The sequence below is a fragment of the Phasianus colchicus genome, chromosome 5 (assembly GCF_987193195.1).
Source record: "Phasianus colchicus chromosome 5, bPhaCol1.hap1.1, whole genome shotgun sequence".
Classification (NCBI taxonomy): domain Eukaryota; kingdom Metazoa; phylum Chordata; class Aves; order Galliformes; family Phasianidae; genus Phasianus; species Phasianus colchicus.
Window position 1 is genome coordinate 50,759,886 of NC_143440.1, and position 17,253 is coordinate 50,777,138.

Consider the following 17,253-nt stretch of genomic DNA (forward strand, 5'->3'; position numbering starts at 1 on the left):
AAGAGAATCTCGTCAAACTTAATTATATATCTTTCCTTGACTACTTTATAACTGCTTCAGTACTTTAATTCTCTCAGTTGAAGAGGCTACAATATGTACATTTACTACTCCAGTAGCAGAGGAGGACTGGAACCATCATTATTTAGTTCAGAAATTCACCACTGTCTGTGTTTGAATGCCTACTGCCCTGGTATCTCAGTTTAAATGTCATTCATGATTTGTTCAAATCAGCTTCAAGCATTGCTTCAATCCCCATCCTTTTCTGAACTGTCACTTCTAGATTCATCTATTAGATATCTGAACTGAGGGAGATCTAGAACCTAAGCTCATTCTGTTGTGAAATGGGGAATCAGAACAACTCTTGATCTCCTTTTGCATGCCTTGCTGTTTGAAAGGTCTGTAAGTTGTTGGGAAGAGAACCTCAGGATGAGGTATTTTAGCAGTGATTTTGAAAACGCCATCTTTTTGTCTTTAGGTCACCAATGAAAATAGTAAACAGAGTTTTTATAATAAAGTTGAGAGGGATCACTGTTTGTATTCAATATTCTATATGGTGAAACAAGCCAATATCAGAACCATAACCAATGAGGAACTTTATTGGAGATGTACTTATGGAGTATTTGCTTCAGCCTGAAAGCTTTGAGAAGATGTAGACATTGCAGTGTGGTTACGAGCTGAGCTAGCTTGAGGTACAGCTGTTGAAGGCAGGAGGTAAATGGAACTCAGAGATCAGTGAAACGAGTTTATCAGTACAAGTAGGGAAGTGTCTTTGCTGTTATATGAGGCACTGAAGAGTTCTCTTTAATATTGTAGAAAATTTTAGTTACTCGTGTTGATGAAAGTGAATTTCAGCTGCTGCTGTTAGAAGGTAATGTGTAATGTAATACTGTCAAAAAAAGAATGTGATTTTAAGTAGCCTAGTAAAGCAGTCACCGTTTTTTAGGTTGTGAGTGAAAAGAAGGGGAGAATAAATAATACAAAACTCTCCTGAGATGTCTGAGAGACATTGCCAGATCTGCCATAAATCCTAATCCCCCAAAATTTGCTATTAATTCAGAAGGATTCTGCTCTTTGACCAACCCTGCTGTAAGCTGTTGCTAATAGTTGAACGACTGCGTAATGAAAATAGTGCGGTGTCAGAGGTTATAGACTCCATGGGAAGTACAGAACAGCTTTTAAGAACAGGCAGAGCGTTTCATCCAGAAGCTTCTTAGAGCCCCGCTGGATGAAAGAAGTGAAGAAAATGTATTTATAGTGATACATGTCCAACTATCTGTGGTACCCAGAGAGACTGCCTTGCTGGCTTTTAGATCCAGAAGAGGAAATGAAATGCAAGACGCAGAGGAGCTGGGGACAGTAAAGCCCAATGAAAGAGTGGGAGTACAGCTGAGTTTGCAGATACTGTAGAAAGCACATACAATGTTTTGTGGAATCTCAGTAGTTTTATAAGCAAGCTTCAGGAGGGGGTTCTTTCTTAGATTTTCTTGGAGATGGTTTTCTGTATTGTAAGTCTATGCAGCAGGCATTGAAGGTCAGAATTATTTATCTGTAAGCGTGAGATTTTCCTGAATAATAACATCACGTAGTGGTGGGTCTGTTAATTTATTTTAAAGGAGGTGACAAACTACTTACTTATTTCTTTTCTTGGGAAGGGGATCTTAACCAATTAAGCAATAAGCTGCTTTTTATTTCAAGACTTCCAAATGTTATTTACTTCTGTCTGGAACTTTAGTACACTAAAGCATTTGATGCATTTTCCAGGAATGAGGAAAGATTTCATACGCTCACCCAGACAGGTGTTTTCATATTCATGATTCTGTAATTGAAATGAATGTTTGAAGAAGGATCTTTCTTCGAAATGGAAACTAACAGAAGCTGGTAACTGTTGCTTGGCTTGGCCCTGTTGCTTACCCATAGAGCTTCAAGTAGGCCACTTACCTGGCTCCTCTTGCTTCAGAACAGCAGGACTGTTTTCCCCCAGGTTACGAGCTTTGATGTATGGAAACTGTCTTAAATACACTCTTGGAATACATTTTCCTCTCTGCTGTGAATGGAAAATCTTAATTCATGGGAGAGAAGATACTGTCAAACAGAGCCTTTTCTCTGTTCTGCTATAGTTCTGTAGTTATTGAATACACCTTGTCCCTCACATTTGAATATGTTCTGTTTATTGCACATCTTTGGCAACAGAGTGTCCCTATTACCCTCCCATTTAAACAACAACAAAATCCTTTGAGGTTTGTAATTCGTAAGGCCACTGCTTTAGTATGAGAGCTGCTGCTTTGCTGGTTGAAATACTTAGGATGTGTTAGTGTGTCCTGATTAATATGCAACACTAAACAGTTAAACAGAATTTCAAGTAGACGCTCAGCCTGCTTGGTTACCATGGCAAACACAGTAGGAAACTCATGCCAAAGTTTGGAAACTAAGATACACAGAAGAAAACTTCTAAACCAAAATAGTCACGTCAGAGAACAAATGCAGTTGTTCATAATTTCAGATGCATTTTCCGAAGGGTAGTAATTTATTTTTTTTAATATCAAACAAACCTTAATTCCCAGTCCAGAGCTTTGCACAATGCAGGCAATATTCTCAAGCAGGGAAGAGTGGCATTCTTTGTTCGCTTGCCCTCTAACTGTAAGGGCATTGAGTGAATAGAATAGCTTCTTGGAGCTGGATAAATTACTTGAGTACAGTAATGAAGTTTTACGTATCTTCAGTGTGCCTTGTCATGTTTATCTGGTGTGATGAGGATAGCTGTTGGATCATGTATGTGTGTATGTATGTTAATGCTCTTGAAGAATTTAACTTGCTTTGTCACAGTTGTTTGTCCTAACGCTGGCTAACTGCAACTGAGATCTGTAAGTTGGTGTTTTAATTGGGGTGGTTCTCAATTTGCTGACTCCCTGTTCAGTCAGCTGTTTGGCTGTGAGCACAGTGTTTCGTGTTGCAGCTATGTCAGTAGATTATGGCAAAATGTGAAATTTTTGAGTATGGCTTTTTCCACAGGTGTGGCTGCATGCAAGTCATGCAGTTAGTTTTCTTTCTGAATGCAAATCAGTATGTGTATTTACATATATCTTTTTTGAAATCTCATCCCCCTGAGGGGAAGCTGTGTTGCAGAGAAAAGTCAGCCTGTGGCTGAAGTGGTGTTCAGAAGTTCTGGTGAGTTTAAGAATAAGTAGACTGGTCTGCAGATGTATTACGAATGGGACAGTTACAGTGGACTACAGGTTAGTTGGTTCTTTTTGCAGGCCTTTTTTGAAAGGGACAGTCATTGCTTCATAACACCACAGAATGGGAAAACATCAGGAAGATTATACTAAGGTATAGTTCAGAGGAAGATGACTTGAACTGTTGCCTTTTATTGGGCACATTAAATAAAGCTTTAAGTAACTTTGCCCTAATAAGCTTAGCATACTAGAATTTAAAGTTCTCTGGCAGATCTGAAACTTCTGAGAAAAGTAATAATGGTGAAAAACAGAAGAAATTGCAGTTGGTCTGATTTGCGTAACTGTCAAGGCAAGAGGCAGTGAGAGATGTCATTGTGCAAGGTGAGTGAGCACAGGCACTGTGTGCTGGGTGGCATGCTATGGAGGAAGAAACTCAAATCAATTTGGTACTACCAAAAAGGAAGGGAAGGCGCTGTAAATGATTCAGCCTTAAAACTGATCAATACTTGAGTACTGATTTTTCCTTATTGTGAGAAATGGAATGAAGGAAAACTTTAGAAATAAGGATGAAGCAAATCATACTCCATTGTATAAATTGGTAGCTTGATCTCAAAGTGCTCACAGATAGCTAAAAAAGGATTATTACAAAGATTCAGAGAAGTGAAAATTAAGTTATCTTAAAACATCTGTGAAACTACAGAAAAGGCTGGGACTGCTTATTTTAATAAGCAATATAAGTGCTGTGTGTGTAAGAAATATTAAATAGCACTGTCTCTCCTTGGAAACAGGAAACATTCAGTGAAATCTGAGGGAACAAAATTCAGAAATTATATTTTATTCTACAGATTTCATTTGACTAGAAGGTGTTGGTTCAGTCACCTAAGCAAATAACAAGCAAAAAAGTAGGTATTAAAACAATACCTGCTGACATTCACAGGTCTGTGCAATTGTTAATGCAAACAAATCCCATCAAGTGTTGTTAAACTTCCATGTTTGCAATTCAAATGACTACTCAGAAGAAATCTAGGATGGAAGATAAGAAACAAGCTGCATTCATTTATTGTCTCTTCTGGGTCATGTTTCTGCCCAGTGCTGAAGAAATGGTATTGAAACAAAAAGTCTGAATTGTGGTCCAGCTCTGCAGCCCGTGATAATGAAGTGTCCATGTTCCATGACTTATTAAATCTACGTCTTAATTTTTAAACCATTACAGTAGAGACTGGTATAAAAATGTGAACCCTTCACCCATGGTTTAATTATAGCCCCGAGAGATCATTGTTTTGAACTTAAAACTGCACAGTGAGATCTTTTTTACATCTCTCTTTAAAAAGAGCTGAGTAGGGGGAGAAGAGGAGGAAGGTGTCTGCACTGCATGCAGAACGTGCGTGATTCTGAACTGGGTTTCTGCTTCAGAGGTTTTTATCCAGCTGGCTGAACTACATTTGAGCCAAAATTCTGTAGAACAGCCACAGGGAAGAGACAGTACCAATATCGTGCCTTTTTTTCACTACTTCCCTTTAAAAAAAAAAATTGCACAAAAAGGCAACTAATTGCTTAAACCAAAATAGAACATCTAAATCAGTTCATGCCTATTGGGAGTGTGTGATACAGTGATTATATTCTGAGTTGTTTAAGTAGCCTGTTTACAGATTTGGTGTGACCAATCCTGTAGTCTGCAATCAAAGTCAGTTTCATCTGAATTGCATTGTGTCATGAGCTGATGCTCACAATAAGCATAAGGCTGCAAAAGGAACTTAAGGTCTGTGGAATACTACTTTTATTAGCTGTTTCACGAGTGACTGACTAGAAGCTCAAGAAAAAGTTAAAGCTCTCTTCCACTTTCTGTATTGCATAGTAAAATGGTACTGTGGAAAGTGTGACGTAAAGGATTGAGGCACTTCTAGGGAGGAAAGTGACTTTTTCTGCTGCAGGAATAGTAAGAATTAACTTATAAAAATGTACAGAAACAAACACCTTTCAAAAAGCAAGGTTGCAGTGTCATGTCATTTCCCCAGAGCTTGAGTGATTTGATTATAGAGCAGCTGAAGATCGCTCAAGTTACTTGGAGTGCTTCCAGTCTACTTCCTGGCTGTTATTTTCCTTTCGGAGGAGCTCCGCGCTGCTCACAGACCCCTTTGGGACCGACCAGGGAGCACTCTGGGGAGCTGTGCTGGGTCATGCTCAGCTTGTGAGAGCTGTGGGCTCAGAGCTGGCTCTGGAAGCACCCTGTCACAAGTTGTGCTTCTGCTCTTCTGCTGGAAAGGAGCAGTATTGGCTTGGGCATCAAGTCTTGCCTAGTGTCTAACAGGTTGAATTGAAAATCCCTTGAATTTGTAAAGCAACAGTTGAAGTGACTTGCATGTCACAGATACAGGCAATAGTTCTTGGTTTTGGGGGGATGGGGAGGGAGAAGTATGAAAATTCTTCAATTTCACTCGACTTCCCTGGTGCAAATGAGTTAATGTTCCTGTCCTACTTTAATGCCCTTTGCCAATCGTACAGGGAAACAAAGAGTAACTTGATTCTGTGTGCACCTGTGAAGTGAAAAGTGATTTGCAAACAAAAACAATATTTTGAGGACAAGGAGCCTGCTGTTCTGATTTGTTTTGTTTTTGAACTCTTTTAAGCTCAGTAGCATTGATAAGCCAGTACTTGCACCCTAAATACTCCAATAGGATGTGCTGGTCTGTACTATGTGGTTGATATGTAGATAAATATTTTTGTTCAAGTTTTAATGAAATGGAGTTAGCAGTGCTGCTGTGGTTGCAAATCAAGTAATTCTTTGTCTCTTCTTTATGGTGTTCACATCCATATTCTTAATCTTGTCATAGGTTCTGTTTGTCTTGTATATTTATTTCAAACCATTGTGTGCTCTTTGTTCTGTTCAAGTGCTTAGAATAATTCTTCTGGAAACAGAAAATGATAATTTTATTGGATGCTTCAGAAAACTAAATAGATTTATGTCCAGCTGTCTGGACTAAAGCTTTCATCGCAATTTACATGGTCAGAGTTGTCTGCTGTGTGAATAACCACTGAAATCCTGCTAAGTAATGCTTCACTTTTGAAATTCATGGCTGTCTTGTATGGCCCCCAAGTGGAAGTTAAATCTAGAATAAAGAAGAGCATGAAGTAGCTTTCAAAATTTTCAGGCAGCTTTGTACAAAATGGATGTTTAAGACTTTGTTATGGATAAGTTTTGTGGAAAAAAAAAAAATAGGTTAAGTAAGATTACTTGGTGTCCCTGTTTTACTTACAGAGCTGTTCTGAAGCAGTATCCTAGAAACTCTGTCGAGTACCTGAAGTGTTCCTGTTCAGCTTTAATGAAGTGCTTTGTAACTTGCACAAGCCTTCTGCAAAGGTACAGGAGCCCATTTTATGAGGAGCAGTGATATTAAGGAGAGTAAATGTTCTGTTGAGTAGAAATAAATTTTGAACTGCTTTTGCTTGGAGCTAATGCAAGTTATTTTGTACTTTGAGTGAGATCATTGAACACTTTTATGTAGTAGATAGAGTACATCAGAAAATGTGCCCTTGTTGCTGCAGACCTGAATCTAAAGAATTTCAGGAAGTAAAACTAGCACAGATTGGCAGCTGCACTTTCTGAAATCTCCTTGGAGTAAAGGAATCTGTGGAGAAATACCTTAAAGGAATGTCTTTGAGGCTGCGTGTTAAAAATAATAGATGATTTTTCCCCTTGCTAATTGTTTTTCTGTCTTAGTTTCTTAGTTTTCGATTTTCCAACTTCCCGTTGTCCTGTGTAATAATCATCATCACTTTCTCACAAGCTCTTCCTTTTGATTAGAGAAGAACAAGAGAAAGTGGCTGTGTGCTTGTTTTTGGTGTTAGTTGGTACTTGCCCTTTTCTTAATTGGCAGCAAACAATTCAGCACTGGTTGTGCTGTTTTGAGTGTTAAGCTGCTGATGTTCCCAGAGTTTAAAGTTCAGACAAATATTAAAAGCAAAAGCAAAAATGAAATGATGTTTTGTGTGTGCTTGAGCATAACTTCAGGATAGAGCTGATGCATTGAATGTGATGTTGCAAAATAAAGGCAATAACTTCATTAGCATCAGTGGTTTTGCAAGGCTTAGGAGACAGAACTGGTCTTTAGTTATGCACCGAACACCCATTATGCAACTGTTACAGCTAAGCAAATCAGTTAGGTATGGGAAAAGCAGCTCAACTGTCCTTAGTTACTTAAGAATCTGTCTTTACAGTATAACTGTATACATAGGGTGATTTTACAAATGGTGACTGCTGACTTTCTAGAGTCCTAAGGAGAAATGAAATATTTGCATTTTTTACAAAGTTCCCAGAAGCTTTCCTAGGATCTGAATTGGTCCTGGGACTGATGTGAGATTGCCAAACTACGCTTTTTGCCCAGAAATGTAAGATCACGAGCTGCTGGCTGTATTTGTAGAAAGCAGTTTATTACTGATTGGCTGTGTACTGTCATCTTTACCAAACGGTGTTTTATTAGGGCTTTATGTATGCAGTGAATGCCTGGACTTTATGCTGTGTATGTCATATAAATTAAGCAGAAGTTTTGCTCTACGTCAGTAATCTTTATAGGGGTAGTCAACTGACCTGTAGTTTTCTTCCAGCTTAAATTTCCTTTAAGACATAAACCAGACCTGTTAAGTAAGCCGGACTGGCCCTATTGCTGTTGCTTTGGCTGGTCCTGAGTATAGAGTCGCAGGGTCTTTTAGGTTGGAAGGGACCTCTAAGGGCCACTGCTTTCAACTTCTGCCCACAGCAGAGTCAATGGGAAGGTCAGAGCAGCCTGAAGCATCACGTGTTGGGGCTTTACAAAAATATTCCAGAGATGTACTCTTTTCCTACTGAAATATATAGAGGGATTATCAGTGTGAAGCGTTCAAGCTAGTATTTCTGTCAGAAAAATAAAAAATAGTGTGCAGAGGCACTGAGTAGACTTCACCAGAAAATTCTACAGAAGTGCCTAAAATACCACTGACACACACTCAAACAGTTGGGGTTGGCAGGGACGTCAGGAGATCATTTAGTCCAGCCCCCTACTCAAGCAGGGACACCTTTAGCATGTTGTACAGAATTGCATCCAGGTAGACTTTGAGTATCACCAGAGAGGGAGGAGATTCCTCAGCTTTTCCAGGCAGCTGCTTCTTGTGCTCTGTCACCTGCACAGCAGAGAAATTTTTCTTCATATTCATATGGAACTTCCTGTGGTAAAAATTGTGCCTGATGCCTCTTAGCCTGCTGCTGGGCACAGCTGGGCAATCTGGCCATCATCTTATTGCCAACCTAACTGAAGGTACTTGTATATGTGGACAAAATCATCTGTCTTCTCCAGGCTGACCACGTCCAGCGCTCTGCCTTTCCTTATCAGAGAGGTGCTGCAGTCCCTTTGTTTTCTTGGTGGCCCTATGGGCTCTGTGTAGTTCCAGAGCTCTTCTGTACAGAGGAACCCGGCGCTGGACCTCATAAGGGCTGAGTAGAGAGCAAGATCACCTCCCTCGGCATGCTGACCGCACTTTTCCTAATGCACTGCAGCATAGCATTGGGCTTCCTGGCTGTTCTTAGTAACAGTTACAGGAGTTGACTTGTCATGTTATTGTAAGCATTGTAACAAGCACTGTTTTCCCAAAATAGTATGTTTATAGATTGGGATGATTAAAACCCTGAAGAGGTACTAAGGATACTAAGCTACAGGTAATGGTGTGAATTCCAAGCTCCAGAAACTCTGGAAAAATTGTTTTAAAGTGTAGGATTCGTCCTTTTCTGTTGTTGCTATAGCTGTGTGTGTATAGCCAACCTGTAATCTGTCATTCAGGATACTTAATTCTCTGGACTAGGGAGATTCTCTTATGAGGATTTTTGGAAGTGAAATTTTTGTTTGTTGTTACTTCCAGCCTTAAAGACCTGCTATTCTGTTTCAAACTCACGTAACTCGTATAACTCATTGAAAGCCAGCATACTGGCAAATCTGATATTGAACAATATTAAGTATCTGAAGGAAACATTTTAATGACTAATGAAATTATCTGAGAGAAATTAATAAGTAAATCCTCCCTGTCTGTTCTTGGAGACGTTTTTTTAGCTTTGCAGGACGTGTAATAGCTATTATGTATTTCATGTAAAATGTGCAGAAAGCTGCAGATGGAAGTTGGAAAAAGATGCAGGAAGAGCTTGGCATCTGTCAAGGAGCGTGATTAAATGCTGATTTGAAGTAATGTGATTCACTGTTTGTGAAACTAGTAGGAAAGCTAAAGTCTTACATCAGTAGTACATCAGAAGAATGAATCTCAGACAAATTAATCTGGCTTTGACCTTACAGTTCTGTGTGGTTGTTGGTGCCCATCCTAATCAGCCATTTCAAGTGTCCAAATATGAGAACTTAATATTTGCTTCAGATTGAAGTAACTGACTTTTTCTTTCATTCTGCTCCTAGTATTAAGAGTTCTGCTCAACTACCCTTCTTCTGGATGTCTCAGTTCAAGGTGAATGGGCAAATTATATAGGCATACACACACTTTTATATATAAAAAACCCTTAGTTCTGTGTATTAATGTGTGCATATATGTAAATATATACATTTCCTTTCCCTCTCCCTAACCCAGTATGATGTGTGAGTTAACTAAATGGGGTTGGGATGTCCACAAGACAATTGCATGATTCATGTTTATTTCTAGAATACACCAAAAAGAACCAACTGGCAATATTGTCAGTTTTTTTTTCCTGCATGTAACTAAGATTTTATAAAGACAACTTCGATCTGTACTAGGACAGAACTTGGACACCATTGGTGTTCCAGGTACACCAATTTTGTTAGCTGCATCACTGACTTCTGACAAGTGTTGAGTGAGATTCTTCTTGCTCTTTTTTGCCCAGTACCCAATATTCCTTTTTCCTTTGCTCAGGGGATGCTTGAAATACAAGTGCTGTAAAGGACAGACTTCTAGTGCAGATGTCAGTTGGCCCAAATGTTATTAATGAAAATTGATTAATAAATATTATATACTTCGATGGCTTTTGTAGATACTTCTTATTCCAAAGGAGAACGGTATTAATCCTTAACCTTGCATTAAATGTTCCAATCTAATTTTAGTCAAGCCTAAGTATTTTTTCAGAAGAAAAATTCACAACAATTAGGACAAAAAGCACAAAAATCATTAGCTACCAACTCAAGTATAGCCAAGAGTGCCTTATGTGCTTGTAGCTGCCGTGTTTGGTAACACTTAACCCAAGGTCTTTCGGTTCTCTTTCAAAGTACATCACTGTGTTTTTTTCTTTTTTTCTTTTTTTTTTTTTTTGAAATAAGGACAGTTCACATCACCTTTCTGAGTAAGTCGTGTCAGATACCAGCACAGCTGTGGACTGGAATTCTCTTTTTCTGAGAATCATGTCCTCCACAGTAGAGCTATAGCAAATGGACTTAATGGAATGCTAATGAAATGCTGAGTCATAGGCCCTATTGAATTTTATGAGTAAGTGCTTTTCTTGTTCTTATCAAAAATCCAATGGCAGTTTTCAAATGTGCACAAATAGAGACAAAATGGCTTTTGGTTCTCAAGATCATTGATTCTATCCTGTCTTTCGGTGAAGACAGAACAAGACCAGAAAAGTATTTTGGTGCTTGTAGTTTTGATTGATCTCCAGGAGACAGCTATGTCATAAGTATAACTGAAAACACTAGCAGCATGTAAACAAACAAAAGGTAAGGCATCCCTGTCATTAGAAGCCTATCTTCTGCTAATTTAATTAATTTACTTACACTCCATTTAAGTTCAGACAGATTGTCACTGCCATCTGGCTCCCAGAGAGCAGGTAGGACAAGTACAGTGAATTGTGCGTAGATTTCATTTATCAGAATTTCATGTCTTGCTAGATTTATCTCACAATTTCAGAAGGCTTTAGGCACAGTAAGTTTTTTGGACAAGGAAAATTCTAGCACTAGTACAAAACTCTGACCAGACAAGAGTTTCAACATGTAATTGGATGTCTGGATTCCGTGCCACTTAAAAGAATAGTAAAGATTCAGACATAGTAGGCCCTGGAAATAATTGCTTTCCTCTAATGGGAGAGTCCATCATTCTGATCTCTCAGCATGATTCAGGCTGAGTTCCATTTACTTTGAAAGGGATCTTCTTTCTTAGGCACTGCGTTGTGATGAAACTTTTGCTAGGGGCCATACCTGGAGTCTCCTAGCTGAAAGGAGGGAGGCACAGTACCTTGCTCGCTCCTGGCATTTCCTTGAGGTGCAGAGGGATGCGTTTCTGTAAAATGGCCTTCCAGATGAAAACATTACCATCATTTTACATGATATCTCTTGGTATCACTTTGTGCTGATTTAGGACAAGAGAATCATGCACAATATGGGAGACCAACTGCGTGGCCTCTAGGATTTGCTTTTCCAGTTTCAATGTACAGATTTACATGCCTGAGAATGCGCCTCGATAGGCCTGTGCCTTATCCTGTGGTCCCAGTAGAGCTAGCATTCTATTTTAAAGTTCTCCTTGAAGAGGTATTGCTGGTATTCTTTTTAGCTTGTAATGGATCTCTGGGCTCTGGAGAATAACTTCATAATCTGCTGACTTTAGAAGGTGGAATATATTGTCTTCTTTTGAAGTTTTCAACCAGAAGGCCACACAGCTGATTAAACTGATTTATAATATGCTGCAAAACATTAAGTGTAACTCCAGTGCTCTAGTATTTATTCCCGATCACATGTATCCCACAGTTAAATTTGCCTTGGAAATGGCTCACCTGGTGTGATTCACAGCGTAGCTAGTCCTGGTCTGTACCTACTGACAGACAGGTCTGTTTCTGTATGTGTAACTCTGTGCATGCAGTGGGTTGGTTACTCCTTAAATGTTGTTCTCCAAGATGTAATACAGTGGAGCAGTTTTCTTTTCAGCGAAGCTTGTCCTCTTCCTCAAACAAGTTTGATTTCCTCTGACTAAAAGTACTGTAAAAGTATATATTGGAATTAGAAACCAGGCCTGAAAACACAGCTGCATCAGAACTTTGTAGCTACAGGCTCTGAGCCCAGTAAATAGAGAGGTTTTATTCTTAAAAAAAAAAAAAAAAAAAAGGCTGAACCTGATGTATATAGTGATGCATAGTAGATGTGTGGGTTATAATCTCGGGATGATGAAAGATCAGAGTGCCTGTTCTGAAGTGATACAGGATAAGCATGGGTTACACAACTGAGAGTGTTTTAAATTACTTTTCCTTGTGATTCTTCAGATGCTTCAGTGCCAGATCTTCATTTGTTTATGTTGAAGTTCTTCTCTTTTGTTGGCACTTTCTTTGTCTAATATCTGTCTGGATTGTTGAGTAAATAAAATTGCTATATTGACACACAATAATTTTTGATTGCAGATGCTGCAAAGTACTTTCACGTTTCATAAGTCAATGTTAGAAGCACAATTGTTTTTTAGCTTAACAGTTAAGAAGTGCTTTATAAATCACAGTATCAACGTTCTAAGTCATTGTTCCTAGAAATCTCTCTCTTTGTATCTTGGTTAGTCTTTTTTTAATACGGATACCACGATTATTTTTGCATGTTGAAAGAGGATGCACTTACAGTACAAAGATTAGCATATACTATTTTTAATTGACTACCAGAACCAGTTGTAATTGATATTGAGAAAGCTGCTACTAGATAAATAGAAAGTACCTTTTCTCAGTGATGGGATGCTGCTTCTGAAAGAAAAGCCTTCTGGGAATAGGTTGATCTTGAGGACTCACTGGAGCCTTTGTGTTACTGAGCACATTGGTTGTCACTGGTTTGTCATATGATATAGTTCCAAAGGCTGGGTAGGTGTAGTGTTTTGCAAACTTGAAAAACATGAAAGTGTTACATTTTATCAAAGGACCAACCTTTTAAAGATGTATTTTGATGTCAGTAAAGTATTCAGTAAATACAGAGCTGCATTTGAAAGTACAATTTTATGACTGCATAAATTGTTGCTTAGTATAAACTCATTTGTAGGTAGAACTTGCATGTGTATACATTGTGATAAACTGTTTTAATTCTGTTTGCTCTTTTTGCAGGCTGCGGACTTGAGTAAACCAATAGACAAAAGGATATACAAAGGAACACAACCTACATGCCATGACTTCAATCACTTAACAGCCACAGCAGAAAGTGTCTCTCTTCTAGTGGGCTTCTCAGCAGGCCAGGTCCAGCTTATAGACCCTATTAAAAAAGAAACTAGCAAATTATTTAACGAGGAAGTAAGTAGAAATCTTAACATTGTTGCATGCAATGTATTTCTGATATAAAAGATCTTCAAAGTGCAATAGGTGGCTTTGTTTGCCTATACAGCTCATCATTCAGTCACTGCCTTTTGTTTTCCAGATGCTTCATTGATTTAGATTCGTACTGAAAAATATTATTCGTTTAGGAGCCTTTTGGGGTTGTCATGGTTTTAAGGGAAAAAAAAAGTCAGGACTTCTTAGTTTGGGTGATACTGTAAATGGAACTAATGATAGTTAGCTTAATAGAAAAATATCTTCACATCTAAATATTGCTGCATGTTCTCTTACAGACAGTTGCTTCTAGACGCATTTAATTCCAAATGGAGAAGAAAACAGTTGAGCCCTTTTTTAATATGTTGCTGTCAAAATATTAAATCTTAATTAAGGTAAAAATACAGTTTTGTATGGTCAGAAAGCTGTCTGTACCAAGGATTCCTACAGGCTTCCTTAGGGAAGACCAGGATATTAAACCGAATGCTGCATAGGGGAAGCGGAATGCTCACAAGGTCTAGACTGTGACATTCCTGAAAGAATCTCCATCTGTGCCATAAGGAAGAAAATAAAAATAGAGGCAGTGCTAAGGTGGGTGGTGCACTTAGGTCGGTTTGCAAGACCACTGGCTCTCATTGCCTGGTAATACTGGTATTCTTAGAAAGGTGAGTGTAAGTTTACAGGGGAAGAGATCTGTAACTGATAAAACACGGGCAGCGTTTTCTGCAGAGGATAAGCAAGAGATTATTTATTGCTGCTTTTTATGTTCTAATCCAACTGCAGGTAATGCATGAGGTAATCACAAAGAGCTTTGCAGGTGGTTTGTTGTTGGAGTTTTTTTTTTTCCTGAGACTTCAAATCTGGATAAGGGCTTTGCAGATTAAGTTAAGCCTTGCTCAGCTTTCAGACTGAGAAAGCGTATCTTTCCAACCTCTTGGAGTTGTTTTCTTTCTCTGTGCAAAGAAAATTGAAGTATTGTTCTCAATGGGGTTGTTTTATAATTAGAACTGTCTAATTCCTTCTCGACTTTCTAAAAGTAGCTACAACTAGATCAGAAGAGGAGTGTTCTTTGTTCCAAGCCTTTTACACCTGTTCTCTTTGCTTGTGTAGAATGGGAAACAGTGCTGGAAAGCCTCCTAATTTTGCATGGAACATTCTTTTTGGTAGAAACCACTGTATGTATTCCTTCTAATGTTGTCCTTTTAAAAACAACAAAAAGCAATCGCAGAAAACCTGCGCAAAACTTGAGCATTGGTACAGCTTCACCACTGGGAGTGCTAATGTGGATGTGAGCAAATTACTTGTGTCAACACAGCTCTGACGTAATCTTCTGTGATAGTAGCATAAGTATTAAAAATGGTGGTAGTAGAAAACTGAGTAGCTAAAATAGCCTTTCACAGAGCAATTGCCATTCTTGTAGCTGACCCGTAGTTGCCTTAAGGAAAATACCTTATGTAAAGATCAAATGCATGTTTACCTGCTTTGATGTTTACTGTCTAACTTCTGTGGTGTAGAGATGCATTGCGGGCTGAATAATTCATTTGATATTCCAAAAGTGATAGAAACACTGCAGCAATCTGACATTACAAAAAGCAGCCTTTTCTGTTATCACTGACAGTACTTCACTGTGATGGAAATGCATCCTCTGCCTGTTTGGTGGAAATTAAATGATACTTCTTTCCTTCAACTCTAGCAGAGATTTGCTTGGTGCTACCAGAACTTATTCACCTGTTGGGTAGAGTTAGAAGACACGTTCTTTTTTCCTACACTGATTTTCATCTGTGGTTACAACGAACTCCAAAATGTCTATTTTCAATCTGTCAGTTACAGTACTGAAATTTGCTATGGCTACGATTAGAAATTTTATCTTGTATCTAAAAACCATTTCAGAGAAACATTAGTGAGTGTTTGTTTGAGTTAGTACATTTACTTCACGATGAAGGTGTCTGTTGGTTTTTGAATATATTTATACTTCAGACAGTACATGAAGGTAAACATACCATCCTAGTCAGAAGGAGGTCTAAATGAGCATTTACATCTTTTGACAGATGTAGCACTGGTGCTAGAGTAGTAGAGATAATAGAATTATCCACTCACCCTGGTAGTAACTTGGTGATACAGGTAGCCCAAGGCTCTGTTTTGATTATCACCTGTGATAAAGCAATCAGGATAGCTTTTAATGATAAACGATACGTGAAATTGCTTAACATCTTAAGACACAAGGTGGTGTGGAAGCTGGAGTAAATGAAGGCTATTGCCTTTTAACTTGTAACTTTCTTCTACATCAAGAGTTGAAAGAAAACCTTGAAAAGCTCGGGTGCTTAATACTGTGTTGCTTGTGGCAGTCTGCCTGAAACAACTTGGATCAGTAATGATATTCTTTCTAGTTGTGTCAGAATCTAATTAGTGATGTGTTCTTTTTCTACTTCCCAAACCAACCAAGTGTGCCTTACACATGCAGTTGTTTCCAGGCAGTACTTGGCTATCCTCAAGGTAGCCAGCTGAAATAGGTTTCCTTTATTGTATTTTTTATAATCTTTTTATTTAAACCAAAGCCTTAAGCTGCACCTTTTCTTTATAAACTTTTCTTCTACTTGTGTTGCTAGAGCTCTTTGCCAAACCTTAATGCAAATGCCTTACTTGCCTCCACTTTTTTTCTGCCTCCTGGCCTGTGCCTAAAATTTTGTTCAAGGTTGTTCAAAACAGCAGTCAGAAGGAGTTTATATTCCTGGCTGATGGCTGAAGCTCCTTTATTTACTATTATTTCACCAAACTGAACACAAGCCCTTTATCCCAGCTGCTCTACCAAGTTGTTTGGTACTTCATTCTGTCCTTTATTGTGTCATACTGAATTAAGGTCTTATTGTGCTTCACTCCAGATGTGTGAACCCAGTCAAAAAACTTTTAAAACATAAAGTCGTAACTTCAAAATTTGAATCTTTGTCCTGAATTTTAAAGCTCTGCTGGTTGAGAAGGGATGAGTTGTGGTCATTTGCTATATATCTTGTTTCTTCAGACCAATGTGATTTCATTATATATCGCAATCCTGTTTTGCTCAGAGCATCTTTGAGGTAAAGGTGTTCAGGTTTGGGAAATTCTTCTGCAGTACTCTGTGCTGTGTAGCTCAACGTGATTGTGAACTTAAAACACAATTTTCAATACGAAAGTTGAGTGTTTTGTGAGTAGGAATCGTATGTCAGGTTGAGCTGTTGTAATACAGCAAAGCAAGCAGTTTCACTTTGCTGTATTAGTCGTAGCTTTGTAACAAGGAAACTGTTGCCTCAAGCAGGCTAACCTGACAAATATTTGTCTTTTTTTAGTTATGTATAAAATTGTTTACTGTCTAACAGTTCTGTTATCATTATTACTGAGATGCAAATGATCTATTTTAATGAGCATGTGACAAATTATTTAAAATATTATTAAAGATGAGAAGATGATGGTGTTCTTAAAACTACCTGATTTGAGAAAAGGTTCACAGATTAACTTAGCTCTCGAGTACAAAATGAGAAGTTATGGAAGAGAGGGTTCCTGGTCTTATATTGAACTTGACAGCAGCAAACATATGTGAAGATTATAGCACAAAATGGCCAGGTGCTGCTTTTGATAGTTACAGGCCCAGAATTGATAAAACTCAGTTTATTATCCATCAGTTTTCACTTTGTGATAAACAGCATATCAAGGGATTTTTTCTTTGCTTTTTTTTTGGGGGGGTGAGGAGGGTGGCTTTTGTAAATTGTTCTGGAATTTCCTCAGACTCTCTGTATTTGCATTCTTGTCTTTTGTATAACTCAGCTCTCCTTTTAGCCTATAATCAGTCTGTCCCAAATACAGACCTTGAATTTGCAT

The 17,253-nt window shown here is 38.3% G+C and overlaps 1 protein-coding gene across 8 annotated transcripts in view; it reads left to right on the forward strand.

The window, feature by feature from the left end:
• The window catches only part of WDR20 (WD repeat domain 20), a 43,436-nt gene that overhangs the window by 12,418 nt on the left and 13,765 nt on the right, over positions 1-17,253 (forward strand). For 7 of the 8 annotated variants that reach the window (XR_016467061.1, XR_016467062.1, XM_090141648.1 and 4 more), the window contains exon 2: positions 13,207-13,389. Coding sequence is in view for 6 of the 8 variants with exons in the window: in XM_090141648.1 (XP_089997774.1) it covers positions 13,207-13,389 (183 nt within the window). In the remaining 2 variants the exon portion in view is untranslated. Of the gene's footprint in view, positions 1-6,097; positions 9,648-13,206; positions 13,390-17,253 lie in introns of those variants that run through there. The other variant, XM_090141647.1, reaches the window with a different exon arrangement.